The sequence below is a fragment of the Diplotaxodon limnothrissa genome, linkage group LG11, assembly GCF_057381915.1.
Source record: "Diplotaxodon limnothrissa isolate DT_005_m linkage group LG11, D_limnothrissa_male_GT1.1, whole genome shotgun sequence".
NCBI classification, from domain to species: Eukaryota; Metazoa; Chordata; class Actinopteri; order Cichliformes; family Cichlidae; genus Diplotaxodon; species Diplotaxodon limnothrissa.
The window spans coordinates 29,768,996-29,790,737 of record NC_140606.1 but is presented as its reverse complement, the minus strand read 5'-3'; the positions used below and the strand labels follow the sequence as shown (position 1 = coordinate 29,790,737).

Genomic DNA, 21,742 nt, shown 5'->3' with positions numbered 1-21,742 from the left:
ACAGTAAATTAGTACAGCTCTGAAACATCGTCTTCCAAAAGCTGCTTCAAGTTCAGATATTTGCAAAAATTTCCACCATTGTGGAAAGTTTAACAGCGAGAAGCTGAGTGAAAGTTATAATTGATCTTAAATGATCTACTTTGAGTTGGGCCTCTAAAATATACACTCACTTTGTTACATACAACCATTCAACTGAAGATGAATGCAAGTATGTATGAGTCAACACACAGCAGCACATTTAGGCTTGACATAGTTAAAACAACCTTAACAAAACTGAAAGCAGATGGGCTACAGCAGCAGCAGATCACACTAGGTATCACTCCAGTCACCTAAAAATAGGAAACTGAGGCTGTAATTCAAGTCTGGATTTCCGATTTCCATGTGGATGACAGTCAGAATTTGGGCTTTAACAATATGAAAGCATGGATCCCTCATATTTTGTATTAAAGGTTCAGGCTGCTGGTGGTGTAATGACATGGGATAAATTTTCTCTGCACACTTTGGACGCCTTAGTACAAGGCAAGCACCATTTAAATACCACAGCCTACCTAAGCATTGTTGACTATACAACCAAATTATGAGAACAGTGCACACAGATACCGAAGGCTGCTTTTAGCAGGTAACGCACCCTTGACACAAAGCTCCTGTCACCTCAGACTGTTTTTTAAAAATTACAATCAGTTCACTCATTTGGCCTCCAGTTAGCAACAGAGCACCTCTGGATTGTGGAGGAACAGGAGATTCACATCATTGATGTGCAGCTGACAAATCTGTGTCAAAAATCTCTGAGCACCTTGTTGAGTATTTGCCACAAAGAATGAAAGCAGCTCTGAGTGCAAAAAGGAGTCCAAACCAATGCTATCAAGGCTTTTCGAGTGTAAACAGGATGTGCAAAAGAAATTTTTTACAAAGTTAAAATCTCAACTTCCCTTTCTAGCAATATATTTACATATGGCCGCACAGAGGAAAGAAAATACATGAAGGCTATGAGAACGCTGCACTTGTCTTCTTGTTTTCTGTATATTTCACTTTCAATACCAAATATTGTCTATTTACTTTTAATCTTTTTTTTTTACTTTTAAACTAAAATGAGAAAGACCATGTTCATGCCAAAATGGGAAAAAAATCTAAATAACACACACTTCATAAGATTTAAATTAAAACTTTATTTTCAGACACAAAATGTAGTTTGAATTATCATTAGACGTTACTTGGCACTAGTCTGGTGTTTAATACAGCACATTCTGTAATTGTTTTTACCACATTAGTCGTTTTTGTTGTCATACAAAATTTTAAAAAAGTCAGTACAAAAAAAAGTGGTGCCGCAATTGATACATGGCAGCTTCTCAGTTAAAAAACACCCCAAACATACACACACAGACTTTATAACCAATAACCACAATTTGAAAGAGAAAGTTACATTAATAAAATCCTAGAAGTATACATTCTTCTTATGATCCTCCCCTCACAGTAAAACCAAACAGTTTAAGGCCCCTTCGGTCACAAAGTGAAAAATGATTGGATCATAGATCTCTTTCCTAACCAACAACAACCCTTTGAATCATGGTGTCATATTAGCATTTCATAGTGTTCAAGCACAGTGTCTCCACTGTGATTCACATGCTAAAGATAAGTAAACCCTTTATGGAAATAGAGTAAAGAAGACCCTGTGTCTGCTGTTCTCACAGTACCAATAACGACAAACTCACCATAAACATGAATCCCCAAACTAACCATCAGGTTTTTACAAGGCACTGAAATAAAAAAATCCCCTGAGTATGATGCTGTATGCCACATCACCTTTCTCCTTATGTTACAGTAGTGTTTCAAGATGGACATTTAACTATTTCTGCTTTTCCCCCCACTGTATTCTCAGCTTTTCCAAAAGGAAGACACAAAAGTCAGTGTGTCTAATGTAAACACACTACAACCACAACACAGTCGATGTGACCCGCTCATCCTGACATGTAGGAGTAGCGGACAATATGTGTTACCAGTGCTTTAGTTTAGTGGTATTTACACTTGAGTAAGAAAGATGTGTTGCAAGTTGTGTGAATATACATGTGTATTAGTCTCCCTCCTGTCTGTAGTGAATGACATAGTAGTCGTGGACGTACATGAGGACAGCAAACGGCTGACCGATAATGATGGAAATCCAAACTGCAGCGTTGCCGTAGTTACCACGCAGGAACCAGCCAACGAACCAGGCTAACGGAAGCTGGTGAGCGAATAAAACATCATTAAAAAAAGCCCACAAGGAGTAATCATGACATATCACTAATGACAGCCCTAATCAACCTAACTTTAATTTATTTAACTTCTTATTTCTTTTTGTTTGTAAATATTAAACCCAGAGAGACAGCCCATGATAGCCGATTATCATTGGTACATCAAACATCCCCCGCTACATTAATAAGGCTATTTATTAAGTTAATTATTTCGGGGTCAAACACTGACAACACCGCAAGATGTCCATCAACAGTTCAAAGAAATATCATAAAAACGTCTGTATTTTGACCCTCTGTATGACTTAGTTATATACAATGATGACATCTGGTCTCCATATAGCTTTGTTTTTCTTTTAGCATTTTTAAACACTGAGCAGGAATTCGCACCCATGTTACATTAAAAATTTCAGTACACGGCAGTTTGTGTCAACTGTAGCTGTATATTTATTGTCTTACCTGTGCCATCATGCCCATAAAAGCCCATAACCTGAACATCCTGAGGGGAACACTCACTAAGTACTGGCAGATAGGGAAACACACAGGGAAAGAAATCAGATCAGAATCATCAATATTCAGCTATAATTTCTAGAAATATGCTTGACAACTTGCACCACACTGATAAAGAGGTACAACACTGTGTACATTGTATTTTTTCCAGGTCAACGTGCGGCCATGTAAGAAAGAATGTTTTTCACAGCACTGTATGCAATCCTGTGAAAAACAAAACACACCCAATGATTCATAACTTGAAGCAGATAATTTCTGTATGACTTTATCAGTCATGGAGGCATTTTGAGCCACACTTATTTACAACATTGTTTCAGTTCATTGAGGTCTGGACTTTGACACCTTCATTCATTTCTTTTTCAGCCATTCTGTTGTAGATTTGCTGCTGTGCTTGGGACCATTGTCCTGTTGCATGACCCAGACACTGGTCACGGTCAGGTCACTGAATGCAAGCGCTCATGTCCTGTGGCTGCAAAACAAGCCCAAATCATCACCCCTCCACCACTGTGCTTTATATTTAGTATGAAGAGTTTGTGCTGATATGCTGTGTTCTTGTTCTGGTCACTTTGGTCTCATCTGTCTAAACAACATTGTTCCAAAAGTTTTGTGGTCTGAACCACAAAACTTCTGTAATGTCCTGAACATCAGTAAATGCTCCGGATGAGCGAAGAGGAAAAATTTCTGCTCTCATAGAGGTGCTAACACTTCTTTACTAGTTAACCAATCAGTGCATTTGATTAGCAGCACCTGGTTGCTACTTTTTTCCCTTTTTGAATGACAGTGAAAGCTCAGCAGAAAAAGCAGTTCTGGTCTCTATTCTTACCTCATGGAAAAAGGCTGACAAGAAGAAGACAGCTGATTGGCTGAACATTTTGCTGAATCCTCTCCTCAGAAGCGGCTTGTAAAAGTGGCTGCAAGACACAGAAGAACAGATATAAAAATGTGTGAATACCTACATTCAAATCAGAGAGATTATTCTGAGAACAAATTATATTTTTTCAGTAAACTAGAATTTGTTTACCGTGTGTACTACAGTAGACCTGCTGTAATTCTGTCTCTCTAAGAGAAAATACACTTTAGAAAGCACCGCGTTCACTTCATCTTGTTTAATAGAAATGTATTTGCTCCTGTTGCTGTATTTACCACCGCTGCTTATTCAATTATAGCCAGATGAATCCACTTCCTAAATACATCAGTGTGCCTTGTTAAGCGCATCCCGCTGCATCAAATTCACCGCCGTCTCCTGTGCCGAGTCCTATAATTTAATTCCTCCCTTCTAATGTCCTACTGTGTGAATAATTCACTTTACCGTAGACACCACTTGTGCACTGGGATGTTCCAGTTCTGCCAGAAATATGTCACCGACTCCGAATTCCTATAAAAAAAATAAAATAATAATAAAAAGCCATCAAACAGTGTGCTGGATTACAGCCTCTAAATAATGAATTTAAAGCAGCTTGATTAATATTGATAGACATAAGGAAATCTGTTTTCATGAGAAAGGAGGAAATAAAAGCAATTATTCCACAGTCCACTGACTGACACCTATTTACAAATATTAGAAATACACAAACTGATTCATAAGTTTACTGCTTTGATTATACAAATGGCATTGATATAAACCAAATACATTCATGAGAATGCACATAAATCCGCTCTCTTATGCACACATGCAGTTATTAGCGCATGGAGCTACTCTGAAAAAGTGTTTGAGCACAGTCCACCACACCTCATAAAAATCACAAACAACACAGACAAAAACTTACCACCAGTCTTTGTAAAACTGTCTGTCACCAAAGCGCAGCAGCTCAGCTGTGAAGTTCAAAGATGAGTGGAAGAACCAATAGAAAAACATCAGCCAAAGCAAGTGATTAGGAACCTGGAAAGACAAGTTCAAGTCTCGTGAACAAGAACAACACATGACCCTCACCCAACATGCTGCTGCATGCTCAGTATACGCAGTAACTGTTTACAGCTTAAATATAAATTGGCATATGCGCGCACACTACATGCATGTATTTGCTTTAATGATGACTGAGAAGTTGCACTACAGTTGTAGCATGATCTCTGGTCATAAATAAACTGTAGCTTTATACTGCAAGTCCAAAACACTGACAAGTACAAGAACTGGAAATTAACAGTTCTGATCTCTTGCTTCACATTTTTATCAAAACTGGAGCTCTGTTTTGATGTCACGGTGCTTAATGTTATAGTGTTTACGCACAGCCAGTCGCAGGAGTCTCTCAGTCATCCTGGACAGATCCATGTCCTACAGGAGAGAAAACACGAGGCGTGAATTGACAAACACACAGTAAAGGTCGTTACACACCAAGCACATTCCTAAAAAGTGAGAAGAAATTCATGCATTTTTAAATCCGAACTTGTTGCATAACTTCAATTTCATGCAATTATCACGAGAATGCAGCAGCAAGGAGGATTTCCTCCACTGAGCCGACTGATCTGGAACGTTGTCTGAGGTAAAAATAATAATATATTATAGTTTACTATTTACATGTTTTTGTAAATTCAACACTTGTGGGAGCTTTGAGCCTAGAGCGCACTTGTTGCCAAATGCTGTGGTCTGATTGGTCAGATCTGAGCGGAAAATTGAGCTTGGTTGCAAATAAGGTTGAAAATTTGCAAAATTATGCAGCTGGTGTGAACGTTACAGAATTTATTTTTAAGGCACAAAATACTTAAACAGATTTTACACATCTGGTTTAAAACCACTTCACCCTTGTAGCGTCTGTCTCATTTTGCCTGACTTACCTCTAGTGGTTTCATTGAGCTCTGAATGATGGGAATCATCCACTGACAGAAAGAGAAAAAAATACTCAAGCTACTTTAAGACATGAGCTGCAATGTACACATTTTAAACGGTGATGTTTAGGTTTATCCGACTGTACCTGCTGAGTGAGTCCAACTAACAGCTGGGTGAAAAAAAGCTGAGGAGAAAGGCACAAATTGATAGAGTGACATTATTTCAGTGATATAAATGGCCTTTTTTCAGTTCCACTCTTAAAGGATGCACCTGTTTGTGTGACATGTTGGGATTGTGCCCTGTGTTGTTGATCAAACTTGTACATACACTGCATCGTATCCATAACCCAATATTTCTGCAGAAATATGCCACCTTTATACTGTGATCTAGCACTTAAGCACTTTTAGGTGATACTTCTAATCGTCTGAGTGTGTGTCTGTGCTTACTTTGAACACACAGCTACACTAAAGGTGTTTAATGGGTGATGCTGACATGAGATATTTCCTCACCATCTCAAAGAGTCTCCTTAGCAGGAAGCTCATGCGAATGTTTGGAGAGCGGGGGAAGTTGAGCTCATAGCACAGAGTTGGCGCAAAGATGAAGTAGTACATGTCTACAGAGGTGGAGAGAAAGTCAGTGTGTTAACCAGAACATGTGACACAGTAAAACAGAAACAGTGGTGCATCACAGAAACACGATCAACTCACATCCCAGCAAACAGTAATGATAATAAAAGCTCTGAGTACCTCGGAGGGTGAGGTTGCCAGGATAGCACACTTTGCGTTCACCTTCATAGAAACGCTGTTCTGACGGGCCTGTACCAGACATAAATAAAATTTACACCATTCATGTAAGTTTCATCAGAAAGCTGTGATGTCAACTATCTGCCAGTAGATGTCACCATAACAGCACGAGCGATATACTGAAACCTCTTTCTGGGTAGAAACTAAATCACATTAAAAGCCATTTCGAGTATAAAAACAAAATGATAATGTATATTGCTTACTTTCTTATGATGTCAGTGAGTGTAAAATATAAATCTAAATAAGCATGCGTATGTGTGACTTACAAGACAGTGACCTGGACAGTTTCTTTGCCTTCATAGTGCTCAGCTCTCTGCACCACAAGTTGACATCCTTATAGGAGTACAGTTTAAGTAAGATAATGGTGTAAGTACCAAGTACGAATAAACCACCAACTGTCATGGGGAGAGGGAGAAAAAGAGGTAAGGATTAGCACTGTGGATAAACTAATGCAGAAACATGTAATTAGCTCATATGTGATCTAAGAAGAAGATGAGGAGGAAGATATGAGGGGATGCTAACAGTAAGGAAAAATTAGCGAAGAAGAATGGATGAGGACATAAAAACTAAAAGAACAATGCGAGGAAAAAAAAATTATGGGATGTACGTTAGAAGCAGAGCCAGGGACAGGATGGAAAACAGAGCAGAGAGGTAGGAGAGTGAAAAAGGAAAGGAGACAGACAATGAGAGGCTGTCATTTGATCTGGAACAAACAGCTGAATAAATCATCTCAACACAAAGTATAAAAGCAGTCTAACTATGCCAAGGACATTATTACATAGTCACCATGTTGTTGTTGTTTTTTTGAGAGAATGTGCACTCAGAAACCCGTGCCAAAGTTTGTGCTAATTGGCCAATGAGGAAAAGCTGATTTGAAAGGAGATCAATAAACATATTTAGTAAATTGCAAGCGCACGCTTACACCAGCTTGCCTACCAGGGCTTTATCAATAGTCACCATATGCTTGATAGAAAGGGATCAAGCCGGACAGAGAACAAACACGCACACGTATATGTGCACAAACACTCAGAAACGCACAAACAAAAACTGCCTGTTGTGCCAGCAGGGTGAGGAGGAGGTCAGCACACCTGGCAGCAAACCATACCAGATCTTATCCATTAACCATCTGTCTCTCTGGCTCAGTGTGGCTCCTAAACTGCTAGATTTTCTTCAAGACAGTGACTCAAGAGATAGGAATCGTAAAAAAAAATAATAATAATAAGCACACAGAGGCGAGCCTGAGTGGGGAAAAACATGCCAAAACCAGCCCCCTCTCAGATGTGGTGTCGCCTAACGCTGTACTACACTATGCAAAGAAAGCTTTGACAGCTTTATGCATGCAGTTTCTGAGTCGTCGTTTGATAAGCTGAGTAAGAGCGTGCTTTAGAATATTAGAGGGTGGTTTACACCTGCTTATAAAAATACACAATGTATGTGGCACTGCACTTTACACCATCTATGTGGACTAGAGATGGACCGATCCGATATTACGTATCGGTATCGGTCTGATACTGACCTAAATTACTGGATCGGATATCGGAGAAAAATAAAAAATGTAATCCGATCCATTAAATATCACGAAAGCACCTCGCAAAACTTGCAACACGCCGTAACTCGCCTCAGAACGTCGGAGCAGTATGCATCACGTGATAGAGCAGCTGTGGCATGCGGGACCTGTCGGTGGTCTGGATAGCATTTGGAGCTTCGCTAGCAACCTGGCATTTCATCTCCGACAAAGTTACCCCGAGAGAAGTAAAGCAAGTGTGTAAGTCCATCTCTGAATGTTTGTAAAGCATTCCTGCGTTAAGCTTAACGAGCGACTGCCTCTCGCTCTCCGGCTGCTACTTCAATCATGAAACTGCTTAAATGATCAGCTGATCGGCTTTTCTGTCGTGAGTCCGTCTTTGTTTTTGGCCCACTTTGCACCAGAAAGAGCAAACCAGCGGCTGAACAACAGCAGCACGTTTAAGCTTGATAAGCTGTTGTTACAATTTATTTAATATTACTTTCTACTCGAGGATCTTTTTCTACAGCTGACGGCTGGTAACTGTGCAGGGGCGGATCTAGCAAAGTTTAGCCAGGGGGGCCGATAGGGCATTAACTGGGAAAAGGGGGCACAAAGACATACTTTTCTTTCTTATTCTCATTTAAAATGTCTAGCTTTTAATAAATAATTATCTGACACCCAAAGTTTTAATTTGATGTAAAATGAATAGAAGTCAATTACTGTATATAGTGACTATTAAGTCTAATATATATACCCTAGTAAGCTATAGTACATTTTCCTTTGGGAAGGTACCATCTGTGCAGTCTGCAATTTTGTTGAAGAAAGATGTTGAATCTATTTAATATTTCTTGAAAAATAATTGATTTCTGTGCATTTTTTTTCACACTGCATCAAATTAAGGTTGATTACGTTGATTAAGCATCATGAGGTGGAGCGTGAGGGGTGGTTCCCTATTTTTTATTTATTTATTTTTGTTGTTGCTGGGAGTTGGAACCCTATTAGTTAGGTTGCTTAATATTTACGCTAAGTACTCTTTAAAATACCAGAATAGGGAGGATGGTGTAGGTCTAAGTTTATTAGATTGATCAGTATTGCTGAACTATGAAATATTTTTTTTGTATACAGGTATAACAGAATAGCTTTAGTGTAGTTGTTGTTTTAAACTTGAGTATGAACTTGCAGACTTGCAAAATGCAGCAAGATATTTTAAAAAACAGTTTTGTTGATTAAAAAACACTATATTGGATTCATATCGGTATCGGCAGATATCCAAATTTATGATATCGGTATCGGTATTGGACATAAAAAAGTGGTATCGTGCCATCTCTAATGTGGACGTCTGAATATCTGTGTGATTTTTATTTTTCAGTTTTTCAAATTCGCACTGTTATCAGAAACACTGCTGTAAGGACACTCAAACCCAGGTGCACACACTTAAAGCCATGATGCATTAAAGGACCAATCCAAAGCTTTGGAAATAATGAAATGATGTCAGCAGATAACAGTAAAGTTTAGTAGTATGTTACCAAATTTGATTGAATATCTATAAATGTGTTCTTTTTCTCCGTCTGTCACACAGACACACAAAATTAGCTGTGTTTTGTAACAGGACGTTGCATTTACATGATAATTGACAATGTGACTATGAAAACATCCCTAATATATGCCCCCAAAACCTAATATCAGTACGCACACATATTCGTACATACACACACCTGCCCTCTGTCAATTGTCCTTCCTGTGCGAACAGCAGTGCAGAGAAAACAGACAGACAGATGGACCGACTCCTTTACTTCTACACCTCCCAGTGAGAGAACAGATGAGATGAGGGAGGAGAAGAGGAGAGAAAAAAATAACCCAAAAGGGGAAACAATGACTTTCTGGGATAAAATAAACCAGCCTTACATAGGAAACTCCCAACATGGATGTCCTTTGATTGATTTAAAGTCAGAGGTGTGCTTACTAAAGCTTGAAGAGTAAAGGACTGGTGCTGTGCCAAAACAACTGAACTAAATACATTTATCAAGTCCATGACATAAAACACTCCTACCGTGGAACATTTGTGGATTAAGTGACAAATGTGACCTTGTCGGTGAAATATTTGTCAAGTTCGTTACGTGTTCCAGCTAAAACTCTACACCCCGGTACAGGCTAAGATTTTACCGTAGTATAAGCCAGTCAGTCGGCGGAAACAGTGAAATTTGGATAACCACCACCACCATCAAGAAATTTGCGATGACACAGCAAATTATTGTCATCAAGCAATAACATTTCAGTAGATGCAATAATCTATTGTTTTTATACAGAGTAATGCACATTAATGTGATTGTTTCATGGTAAAAGAAAAAAAAAAAAAAAAGGTGCTTAAAGAGTATTTCTCATTAAATTTATGAGGACTTCTGTCTACTTGTCTTTCCTGTAAAAATACGGCGTGCTGTATTCCCAGTTCATCATGGGTCAATCATGTTGCGTGTATGATGAAGACAGAAGGTAGTGAACCTTGAATAACCCTGCACAGCAAGCCACACCCCTTTCCATTCCTTTCCTATCCTTTCTTCTCCTTTCCTCCCCTCTCCTCTCCTCAGAGCCAGCTGGAAACAATCCAGTCATGACCAACTGGTCCATTACCACTAACCGACTCCAATTATGACTCTGTATCAGAGATGCCTTTTACTGCACTGCCGAACTGGCTGCGTGTTTCTGTGAAGGGCAAGGAAGTGGATGTTCTCTTAATCTTTATTACCCTTAAATTATTTTCTACATTGTAAACTACGAGTGAACGGATAATGTTTTGGCTGCATAAGAGATGAGACCATTTTAGTAAATTATTTGTCGCAGTAATGTACAGTTGTTAGGAACAAGATTGCAGGGAGGACAGTTGAATAATAGGGAAACACATTTTACCTGAGGTCATGGAGGGAACCAATAGGACCACTGCTGCAGGGAACGTTAGCAGAACGGCCATGTTAATGAAATGGACCAGAAATCCCACAAGTTCACTGAATGAACCCTGTGTCCAAAAAACAAACAAACATAGGAACAGCAGGAGTTTTTTATCTTAACAATGTATCCATTTCTACAAAACTGCCTCCGTTTTGGTCGCATGCTTTTAGCCTTGGGTATTTACTGGTGACCTAATTCTAAAACACTGCCAATTATTACAGAAACTAAATGTTTTAACCATTTTTTACTTCTCACCCCACCACAGATCACATTTTAAGTTATTCTGGCCTAGTTAAGTTAAAAAACAACAAAAAACTGTTCCAATTCGTGCCAAACAGGCAGAGCATAACTGAATGTGGCCCAAATGTAGATGGTGAAACTAATTTCTCATTTTACCATTTCACATTTGCAGATGCAACTGGGGAGGGTCAGCTCCACAGTCAGCTTTAGAGAACAGTTTTAGGAAAATAATCCCACCCGAGACTTGGGAAAGTGCTCTGAATTCAGCAGTCCGGTTAAAATTCACACTGCTCTCACGTTTTAGTGCAAGCAGGGTTTCTCTCCTCACCTTCGACAGCTGCCTTTCGGTATAGAGAGCCACCAGAATGAACACATTGGACACTGTCGGACAAAATGAACCATGTCAGTGCTGATGCTCAGTGATCATTTTTTCAGCCTGTATTTACACTAGGGAGCTCATGAACTGAAGACATTTTGGCTCCGAAAACACTGGTATTCAGCAGAACTCCATCATTTTAGTCAGTGACTTCTACGTTTTAAAAGCAGTGCTGAGAGAATATACCAATTTCATGTTTTGACTGAAAATTTCCTGAAACCTGAGCAGCATGGTGTCTCTCACACACAGACACACACAGACTTTCACATGATTAAATAGCAACACCTGATGAAAGAAATGAACCGGCAATAACAGAGCATATGTGTTTCACAGCATATACCAACTGCTAGACAGCTGAGTGACTAGACCAGTCGATGTGTGTGGAAAAGCTCTCTCACACACACACACACACACACACACACACACACACACACACACACACACACACACACACAAAGAATCACATCATTTTTTATTCTTTATCTTTTGTTTCCTGCACAGTATATCCATCTCCATATTCAGTGTCTGCTGCTCTTTTGACAACTTGTATGATGTGGAGGTTATCAAATAAATGAGTGTACTTTAAACTGTTTACTTGAATATGTAAGATCAAAAAGGCCATGGAGCAAATGACTGTGACAGAAAAATCCCAAGTGAATCAATCAAGTAACATAATCAAGAAGATTCTTTAGTGAAGCTTTAGAAAATAAAATAAAATAAAAAAGAAGATATTCTACAGTATGATTTCATATCAACACTTCAGAAAGACAGGTCTAATTTTGGGATGTATGGTACTGTGCAAAAGTCTTGAGCAACACCTCATTTCTTTTTTACTTTGCTTCCAAGGAACTAGACTTCTTGTAATTTTTAAAGTGGTGTTGAGCAATAGTTCTCAAGGCTTTCTGAGAGTCTTTGAAAGTTTTCCTTTGGATACTGTCTGCTTTTTCACTCCTTTTCAGTCCATCAGAGGAAGGTTATTCTTTTTTTGTTTATACTGTAAAAAAGCACCTAACTCAAGGGCTAAACCAGTGTTGTTTCAACATAGAAAAATTAGAAAAATTATATCTTTAGGCCTTTTATTACTTGCAGCCTCTCACAAAAATCACACCATTTGTTCCAATTTTATTAGGTGAAACTATGCAAAATTACAAGGATAACATGGTTTAACAGGCATAACATAATATTTTTGCAGCAACGAGGTGATTCCCAAAGAGCTACCAACCAAAACCTTGGATGATATACAGTGTTTCATATCACTTACATCAGATGAAAATCTACTTCTGTCTCTGCATCTACCTGTATCAATATCTGTTTCAGTATCTAAAAGTTATGTTAAGAAATGGGGAAAAAAAAACATCCAGCAAAGACTTGACAGAGGACCTGCGAGGTACATCTGGACCTTCAGATAATCCATCTGTTTGTTGAAGCCTCAGAAATGGTTTCAGTGGGAGGGTGACCATCAAGAAGACATTTTTAAGGAGGGAAATGGGGAGAAATGGCTGAGGTATGACAAATTACACAAGAACTGGACTGAAAATTGGTGACAATGGGGTTTACGGAGCGATGAGTCCAAATGTAAATTTTCTGGTTCAAATTGTTGTCAGTATGTACAGATCAGGACCAAGGTACATCACTGACTGTCTATAGCAGGGGTAGGCAACTCCAGGCCTCAAGTGCCAGTGTCCTGCAGGTTTTAGATCACACCCTGGGTTAACACACCTGAATCAAATGATTAGTTCATTACCAGGCCTCTGGAGAACTTCAAGAAATGCTGAGGAGTCATTTAGCCCTTTAAATCAGCTGTGATGGATCATGGACACATCTAAAACGTCCAGGACACCCGAACTCGAGGCCTGGAGTTGCCTACCCCTGGTCTATAGTCATAATACAGAGGAGGCTCTGTCATGGTTTGGGGCTGCATTTCAGCCAGTGGTGGAGACAATGATCCAAAACACAAAATGAAACAATATCAATCATGGACTGGCCTCCTCAGAGCTCAGACCTCAACATTACTGAAGCAGTGTGGGATCATCTTGACAGAAAACTGAATAAAGGGCAGCCAACATCCACAGACGAGCTCTGAATGGACTTCAACAAATCTGGAGAACTATTCCTGAAGACTACTTAAAGAAATGACAAGAAATCTTGTCTAAGGCTACGTTCACACTGCAGGTCTTAATGCTCAATTCCGATTTTTTGATCAAATCCGATTTTTTTGTCTGCTTGTTCACACTACAAATAAAATGCGACAGCAAACGCGCTCTAGTGTGAACGCTCAAAGCGGCCCGCATGCGCAAAAGAAGACGTCACACACAACGCGCTCTGTTTAGACCCAGAGCAAACTATATTGTTTGACTGATGGCCCTTAATATAAAGACTTCATGTTTCCCAATTTTTGCTTTAAGTTATTTTGTTATTTACATAATAATGTAAATAACCTAATAATGATCCTTATTGCTGTTTTAGAGGAGCAGTGCTTCAAAGGATAGTTGCAGATTTCTGTCAGAATCTGCAGGTTATGCAGTACAAATAAAATGTTCACGTTTCTCCAACGTTGTCTTCCCAGCAGTCTCACCGGATGGCCAGGAAGCGTTCGCGATGTCTTCTCGGGCGCTTCTCTGGCGCTGATAATTGGCGTCTGTCTTGTGTCAGTGACGTAAAAGATGGATTTAATGCGACTTGACCGTTCACACAGCAGTCGCTTTCTGAAACATCGGATATGTATCGGATTCAGTACCACATACGAAAGTGACCCAGATCGGATTTGAAAATATCGGATTTGTGCCGTTCACACTGTCACACCATGATCGGATATGCGTCGCATAGGGTCAAAAAAATCGGATTTGATCAAAAAATCGGAATTGAGCATTAAGACCTGCAGTGTGAACGTAGCCTAAGAGAGTTCAGGCAGTGATGAAGATCACGTTGGTCATGCTAAAATATTGACTTTCAAGCTTGTTAGAATTGTATAAACTCTGTTTTTGGGGGGGTTCATCATGTGATCATCAACAGTGTCACCCTTGATAACTGCCATTACGAATCAATGTCTTTAGTCATTCAGTCACATGGTTGTTTTCGAGTTCGTGGTATACACGGCACATCAAAGACAGGAAGGAGGAAATGCGCTGCAGGCACAGCAGAGTCTATACAGTAAGATTACTGTGCACAAACGAAAGCAATTAATCAGCCTGTAGGCATCACTTCATCAGACCTCACAATACACTCCCATTATACTCATCTTTAAATGCACCTATAGGAAGGAAAAAGAAAAGTATGGAGTCAGGATAAGGTCAACTCACGCTTTCAGCAAATATGCAAAGGAGAGTGTCGCAAAGGATAACACAGCAAATTTTACAAAGTACTGTGAGTGTATCAAGATCATTGGTGCTAAATTATAAAAAAGTTAAACAATTTAATACATTTAAATAAGGATCTTTATTGCTAGGACAGTTTTCTTTGACAATTTTATTATTGCCATCGTTGTCGTTGTATAATAATAAGAACAATTCACAGAATAAGAGACTTTTAAATGCAAAGAAGAGAAACCAGACAAAAGAACATCTGAGAAGAGCCCAAATCTTATTCCCTACTGCTTTTTCTTTTGCAAAGCATCTGTTGAGCCTCTTTGCCAAATACCAACTACTGTATTGTGCCCAAACTGCATGAAACTGGAACAAACAACTCAATTTAGCACCTGTTAGACACACAAACCTTTTATCTGGTGCCTTCAGGTATATATTGTAGAAGCAATGCACTTACTACAGCAAAGTAAAATAACATTTATCACTCACAATAGAGTTTTCTTAATGTCTAACTTTCTTTCCAAAGTTTGCCCATTTTGCTGGTAGGCTTCATGAAGTGTAGACTGTGTTTGTGTGTGTGGGAGTGTGCGTAAGTTACTGCAGTGACTCTCTGAATGCCCTCGGGGGATAGGCTGCTTTACAGTCCATGCCACTGTAAACAGACTCCCATCCTCACCTGCCTCTTACCTATTGTCTGTGCAGTCATTTGCCTTAACTCCATCCATTTCTCTCCTCCTCCCTCCCTTTCCCTTCTCCGGTCCCGAGTTGATGCAGCACTTTACTCCACCACTCTCCTGCTCTTTCTACCCAGTCTCTCTCTGCCTGTTCTTGTCCTGTTTTCCAACCATCTATACAAATTTACTTACTTAACTTGGCTTCCATTAAATCCTTCCTCCTTACTTCTCTTCTTCATCCCTCTCTCTTACTCCCTCCTCCTCTCTGCAGGAGAACACCAGTATGCAGTATATAGGGCAGGTGAGTGTCCCTCTAGAGACACTGAAAGCTGCACTACTGCAGACCTTCACTGCAATATATACTATAAAAGTAAGTACTCGGAAAACAAAAAAACTGCATGTGTTCGTCTTATAGCAGGGTAGGCCTTAAAGGAAGTGGCTCTATAATCAGTTTTAAATGTTTTTTCCACCTAGTTTTCTGAAACGTTCTTGCTAAGTTGGTCCGCAAATCGCAACGAATTACTGAAACATAAAAGAAAATACAGTACATAAGGCAAAAACAGAGTCTGTATAATTCTAACAAGCTTGAAAGTCAATATTTTGTTTATTCTTTATCATTTTTATTCCTCTCTTAAACAAGAGTCCTTTCAATTTCTTTAAGCAGTCATTCAGGAATAGTTCTCCAGGCTTCTTGAGGACATTCAAAGCTCTTGAACGTTAGCTGCCTTTTGTTTTAAAATTGTTCCGTTGTGTGTTTGACTGCTCTGGCAGTGTGTTTGGAATCATTCTCATGGTGAAAACAATGAAGCTGTTGCCAATCAGACACTTTCACGATGGTACTGCATGGTGGATGATAATCTGGTGGTACGGTACTCTTCTGTATACAGAAATCCATCAAGATCCCCAACACCACTGACTGAATTCAGCCCCAAACAATCACAGAGCCTCTACTGTGTTTTACAGATGGCTGCAGACACTCGCTGTTGTACCTCTCTCCTTACCTTCTCCACACATAGTGATGATAATTTAAGCCAATCCATTAGTTCGTTGCCACTGATTTTCTATCCAGTTCTTGTGCAATGTGGCGTGCCACAGCCTTGTCTCCCAGTTTCTCCTCCTTATGACTGACTTCTTGGCAGACACCCTTCCCGTGAGACCTTTTCTAATAAGCAGTAGATCAATAAACTTAAGGTCCAGATGGATCTATCAGTTTCTGTTTTTGTCCTATAGCTTAAGGGCAAGACTTTCAAACATTGTTCATTTACTGTAGGTAACTTTTTTTGCATGACCTGACATTTACACTTACATATCACACTTTTGTCCCCCACTTGTTTTGGTGATAGGATGTTATTACGTTTCTAAGGATTTTATTTTAAAACTGGTTCTTTGCTAAATTAAAACTTTCCCCAGAACATGTTCAGGTACAAGGAGTGGACTGAAAATGAGTGAAAAAAGTCACCAACCTTCATACAACCTGGAATACTAATGCTTAAGATCACTTAAAATTGGTCATCCTGGTCTTGGTTATACAAGCATTTCGTGCACGTTTTGTAGCTGAGATTTTTATGTTTTTTTAAACCCAGAAATAATATAATCAGTGTAAAATAATATTGAATCATTTCCATTATTTTGAAGTGTTACACAGAAAATATACCTACCAATCACTAGGCAAGCTGCTGGCCAGCTGTAGGGATCATTCAGAAACAAGGAAACCACCTGAACAGGATCGACCAAAACACCGTACCTAAAAAAACAAAACAAAGAACGATGGCCAAAAGAAAAGCCAGGATCCAAATTAAGACAGGTGTGTTTTTACAGATCTGAGCTTCAATGTAAGTAACAACTGATGCAGCAGAAAACTGAGCGCTGGCTCAGTTTTCTGCTTCATATATAATATTTTCCACAGCGGTTATTTTAACTTCTGAGAGGAAAAAACCCCCACAAGTGTAACAAATGACATTATGACGAGATGAGTTACATGAACCTCGTGTCACATTTAAAACACCACCCTCATTAATGTTAAGAATGGCACATTGGGTAAAAGTAGTCCATGAAGCCTTTTGAAATAATAGCTAATAAAACATTCTCACCGTAAGAGGTTTTCTAAGAAGAAGCGCGCGTTGCTCAGTACCTGTAACAAAAAGACAGACAATGATAAATATTTCTTGCACAACAATCCTCCTTACACTGTTCTCCACATGTACATTTATTTCATGGTTCTCATTTTAAAGCCTTCAGCTTTAATTGAATTGCCTCATCGTTCTGTATCACTCTCTCCTCCATGGTCGTCTCCTTCTCTTGCTCCCCTCTTTTGCACTCCTTGCTGTATCCTGTCCGTTTGCTCTCCTCAGCTAAATGGATTGTAATATCTTATTACCAAACACAAAATCTCTGGGTCTGTCAGAATGAAGGAAAAACCTCCTATAATGAACACAATGATTTGTTGGATTAGCAGGGTTCACCACCTGAATCTCCTCGTTTCCTGCTATAATTGGCCCATTCTCCCAAGCACGGGCGAGAAAGAACTGCAAAATGTGCTAAGCTTGACACTAACAGATCAGTTATTTTATGGTGGATGTACACTATTCGACATCTCTAGAAAATACACATTAGCTAGTTAGCTCATCTGTTCACACTTCATCACAATGCAGTTAGCGTTGCAACGCAAAATAACAAATGTGATCTTCATCTTGTGAACAGTTTCAATGAAGAACTGTTTGAGGTTTCACTAAAAATCTGACCAATACGCTTGGAGAAGCAGCCATTCTTGTGAATGGGGAATAGATGAACAACAGATTCCTGACTATGGCTAAAGCTCATAGGGTTTTTTTTATTGATGAGTGAAAAATTATCTGCCTGAACTATTTAACTTGAACAAAATACTTTAGAGTCTTGTGTGTCTGTGTGTGTGTCTGTGGTAAAGCTGCTGAGCCCCGCCTGAGAGGAAACTCTGCACAAAGAGGAAATGAGTGGACAGAAGCAGCACAACAGTAATGACAGCAAAACGTGACTCTGCATATTTTTTTCCTCTTCACTTGGATGAAATGCAGTGAAAACTCTGCATTTTATCAGGATGAATGTTGGCTGAAACGCTGGTGACATTTTTATACAATCACCATTAGTACAAACAAGGGTCAGCAGAAGTGTCGGAGGTCATGCCCATATATCAGAAGATAAGTTAATCAGGGTCTTAATCCGGACAATCGTTTTGTTTACTATTTAATGCAATATTGAATTATCTCAGTGTATTAGTCTATGACAGTGGATGGTCTGTATCACAAAAGTCCATTACTATCTATACTAATTGCTAAACTGATATTAAGTCATATGCAATAAAATAAGATTTATCTTACTGAAAAAAATCAATAATCAAAAAGTCTAATTACAGGAAGTGTGGTTAGACAGATTGTTCTACTAATAGCTTGGAGGTGTCCACTTGACAGGCCTGTACTGCGAAGCAGGATATCATTGTATACAGGTCAGTTGGGGGCTAACACTGGGTTTTTGTATTATGAAGGTGGTTCCCATCTTACTGGGGTACATCACCGTGGTAACTTATGCTGCAACCCTAACACCATCGGGGCTGCAGCTGAAAGCAAGCTGATAACCAGTTTTCTTTCGACTGCTTATCCTGACTTCCATTTACTTCCATGTACATTGTAATCATAAAAATCATAATTTCATACAATACATCTGTCAAAAACACAAAAACTGACAATTACACCCACACTAAGAGCTGCTGGAATTAAAATTAAAGAAAAAACATGAGTGGGAAATAGAGATGGGAAAGACGCTTGGCTTTATGTCACTGGATACATGTTGGCCATGTTTGGAAATTCATTGAAATATCAACAAAAATATCATCTTATGTGCTCAAACAACAAAACAAGATTGTCAAATGCTTTTTTTTTAGGATTTTCATGGGAACACATGTTTCCTTTTGTCTGTGTCTTACCAGCATTACCACACACCAGTTGAGGACTCCTCTGTAGTTTTTATAACCACTGGCTGAACTCAGCAGGGACTCCTGTGTCTTGTGACAGTTACTGAAATAAATCAGATGGATACAGTAAATGAGTGAGACAATTAAAAATGAATGTATTTATGTTGCATTGATTTTCATTCGAACTCTAGCTGCAACAATAGGACAAAGTTAAATACACAGTGAGATGCGCTAGGAGCTCTGTGAAGGTTTTTATAGTCCTGCAACAAACATGTCCTGTGTAAAACTAAGTAAAACCCAATCAACAGCTTGTAGAACCACCTTTAGAAACAAGAGCTTTAAGTAATCACTTCCTGTCTGTTTTTATTATTATCTCACATCACTGTGGGGAAATTTTGTCCCACTCTTCTTTACAGCACTGCTTCAATTGCTTGAGGTTTGTAGACATTCATATGTGCACAGATCTCTTTTACCGATGGCTGTAGACACTCACTGTTGTGCATCTCTCCTGACCTCCTCTGTACATACTGGTGATAATTTGAATTTCAAATTTGGATTCATCACTTAATTGAAACTGTTGCCACTGATTTTCAATGGAGTTCTTGTGTAGTTTGGCATTCCTCAGACTTTTATCCTCCCTGTTTCCCTATATTAAAAACTGCTTTTTGACTACACCCTTCCACCCAGGCCATTTCTGATGAGGCTTCAGCAATCAGCAATATAAACGAATATGCGAAACTTTTGCAAACCAAACAGTGTTATATCGGCTGTTTGTGTTACATAACTGGTCTGAGAAGATTAAGTTAATTCACGCCTATTCATAGGGTTCCCCTTTACACAGCCTCCCACGAAACAACCCACATTGTGCATTTTATTTATTGGAGACACATATACCCGATCTTAAAGTTCCTGGAACTCGGCCCAGCAGCACTAAAGAAGAGCGGGAGTGTAAGTATGAATGAATGAGTGACAACTGTGGAAAAATAAACAGGCTCTGGTCCAGATCGTCCCCCCACGACCCTGAACCAAGTCGTTACCGACAATGAATAACAAGGACACGTATCTAGCATTAAGAAACGCTAGATACAACATTAGCCGTTAGCTACTGGCAGCATGTTGTCATATCTTTCCTGAAGGAAAAACAAAAAACTCTTCCCACTTTCCTCAAACTGGGCAACACTTCAGTAAGTTTATCCAGCTCACCTCAACATGTCACTTATATCATTCCTGCGTTTCTTCTTATCGTTCTTCGTTTTATTCCGGCTTATTTCCAGTGAATGGTCATGTTTGTTATGTTCATTTTCAAAGCTAATGTCTGCGGCCACCAAGCTCTGACGATCCCCTTCAAACCTCCTGTTCATCGGCTGGAGAGTCGCAGCTCTCGCCACTGCGAGAGTCGCTCTTCTCCTGTGGGTTAATGCTTCGGCTGGCTTGTAGTCACCCATGATGACAGAGAGACAGCGATGGTATAGAAAAACCAAGTAATAACTCACAGAAGTCCACTTCAACCGTTCACTGCGGATAATAGCATGCTTGTAGCAACGGTGACACCCAGGCGTAGTAGTACAGAGAAGGGGAAGTAAAAGGGTTGCAAAACAATCCGCCCAAAGCTCAGATTTCAGTACAGTACACACACACACACACACAGAGGTAGGAGTGTATTCATAACGCTGATGGTGAAAGCACTGTAACTTGTTTGACTGTTGCACACTGTGTGGCAGGTGAGTCAGAGTCTACTCTGAGGGCTTAGGCGGTTCATGGAAGAGGCGTAATGAGCTATTATCCGGGTCCCAAACAGCATGTAAGCATGTTAGAGACAACACAGCGCAGAAATGCGGGGTTTGAGCAATAATAAAGACATGTGATGCATACTAAACGCCAGCAAGACGGAAGACCAGCAGAATAACAAGTTGACAAAATAGTCCATCAGTTCATTCCCATTCACCACTCTCGAGGCTTTATTATTAGAAGATGTTAATTAGAGGATCAGTGTAATTTTCTTGTAGTTAATGTTGGGCAATTAAAAGTTGAGTTCCAAAATAATTAAGTATCAGCTAAAGATGTAAATGAACTTTTATTGCAAGTTTAAGTGCCAAACACGCGGCTGAGGTTGATTAATTTCAAGCCTGGGGTGTCATGTTTTGATGGGCATTTGGATTAAGAGTAGACTAAGCAAGTGTCTAGAAATTCATTTTGAGAAGGGGCTGGCGAGGTGGGACAATAGCATCCACATCTATCTATCTATCTATCTATCTATCTATCTATCTATCTATCTATCTATCTATCTATCTATCTATCTATCTATCTATAATTATAGTTATTTAGTCTTCTGTTTATTATGGTGATTTTTTGCTTTCTGCTAGCTATGTCTTGCTTGATCCCGTTCTATCCCCATGTTGGTCTGTGCCCTCTTTTAAGTGTATTCAGTTTCTTGCCAGATGTTTCCACTTTGATCTAT

General features: G+C 39.3%; 1 protein-coding gene across 1 annotated transcript; it reads right to left on the bottom strand.

Moving 5' to 3' along the window:
• Positions 1-1,471: 1,471 nt before the first annotated feature.
• LOC146623119 (diacylglycerol O-acyltransferase 1-like) lies at positions 1,472-20,828 on the bottom strand. Its single transcript, XM_085365694.1, has 17 exons — positions 20,488-20,828; positions 19,297-19,387; positions 17,432-17,472; positions 17,000-17,085; positions 11,318-11,370; positions 10,711-10,816; positions 6,566-6,694; positions 6,243-6,311; positions 6,006-6,109; positions 5,642-5,680; positions 5,505-5,546; positions 4,960-5,004; positions 4,502-4,614; positions 4,045-4,110; positions 3,559-3,646; positions 2,685-2,747; positions 1,472-2,218 (listed from the first exon to the last, which is right to left on the bottom strand). Exons 1-17 carry the CDS (start codon positions 20,727-20,729, stop codon positions 2,069-2,071), a joined length of 1,527 nt encoding a protein of 508 aa, XP_085221820.1. The 5' UTR covers positions 20,730-20,828; the 3' UTR covers positions 1,472-2,068.
• Positions 20,829-21,742: the final 914 nt, after the last annotated feature.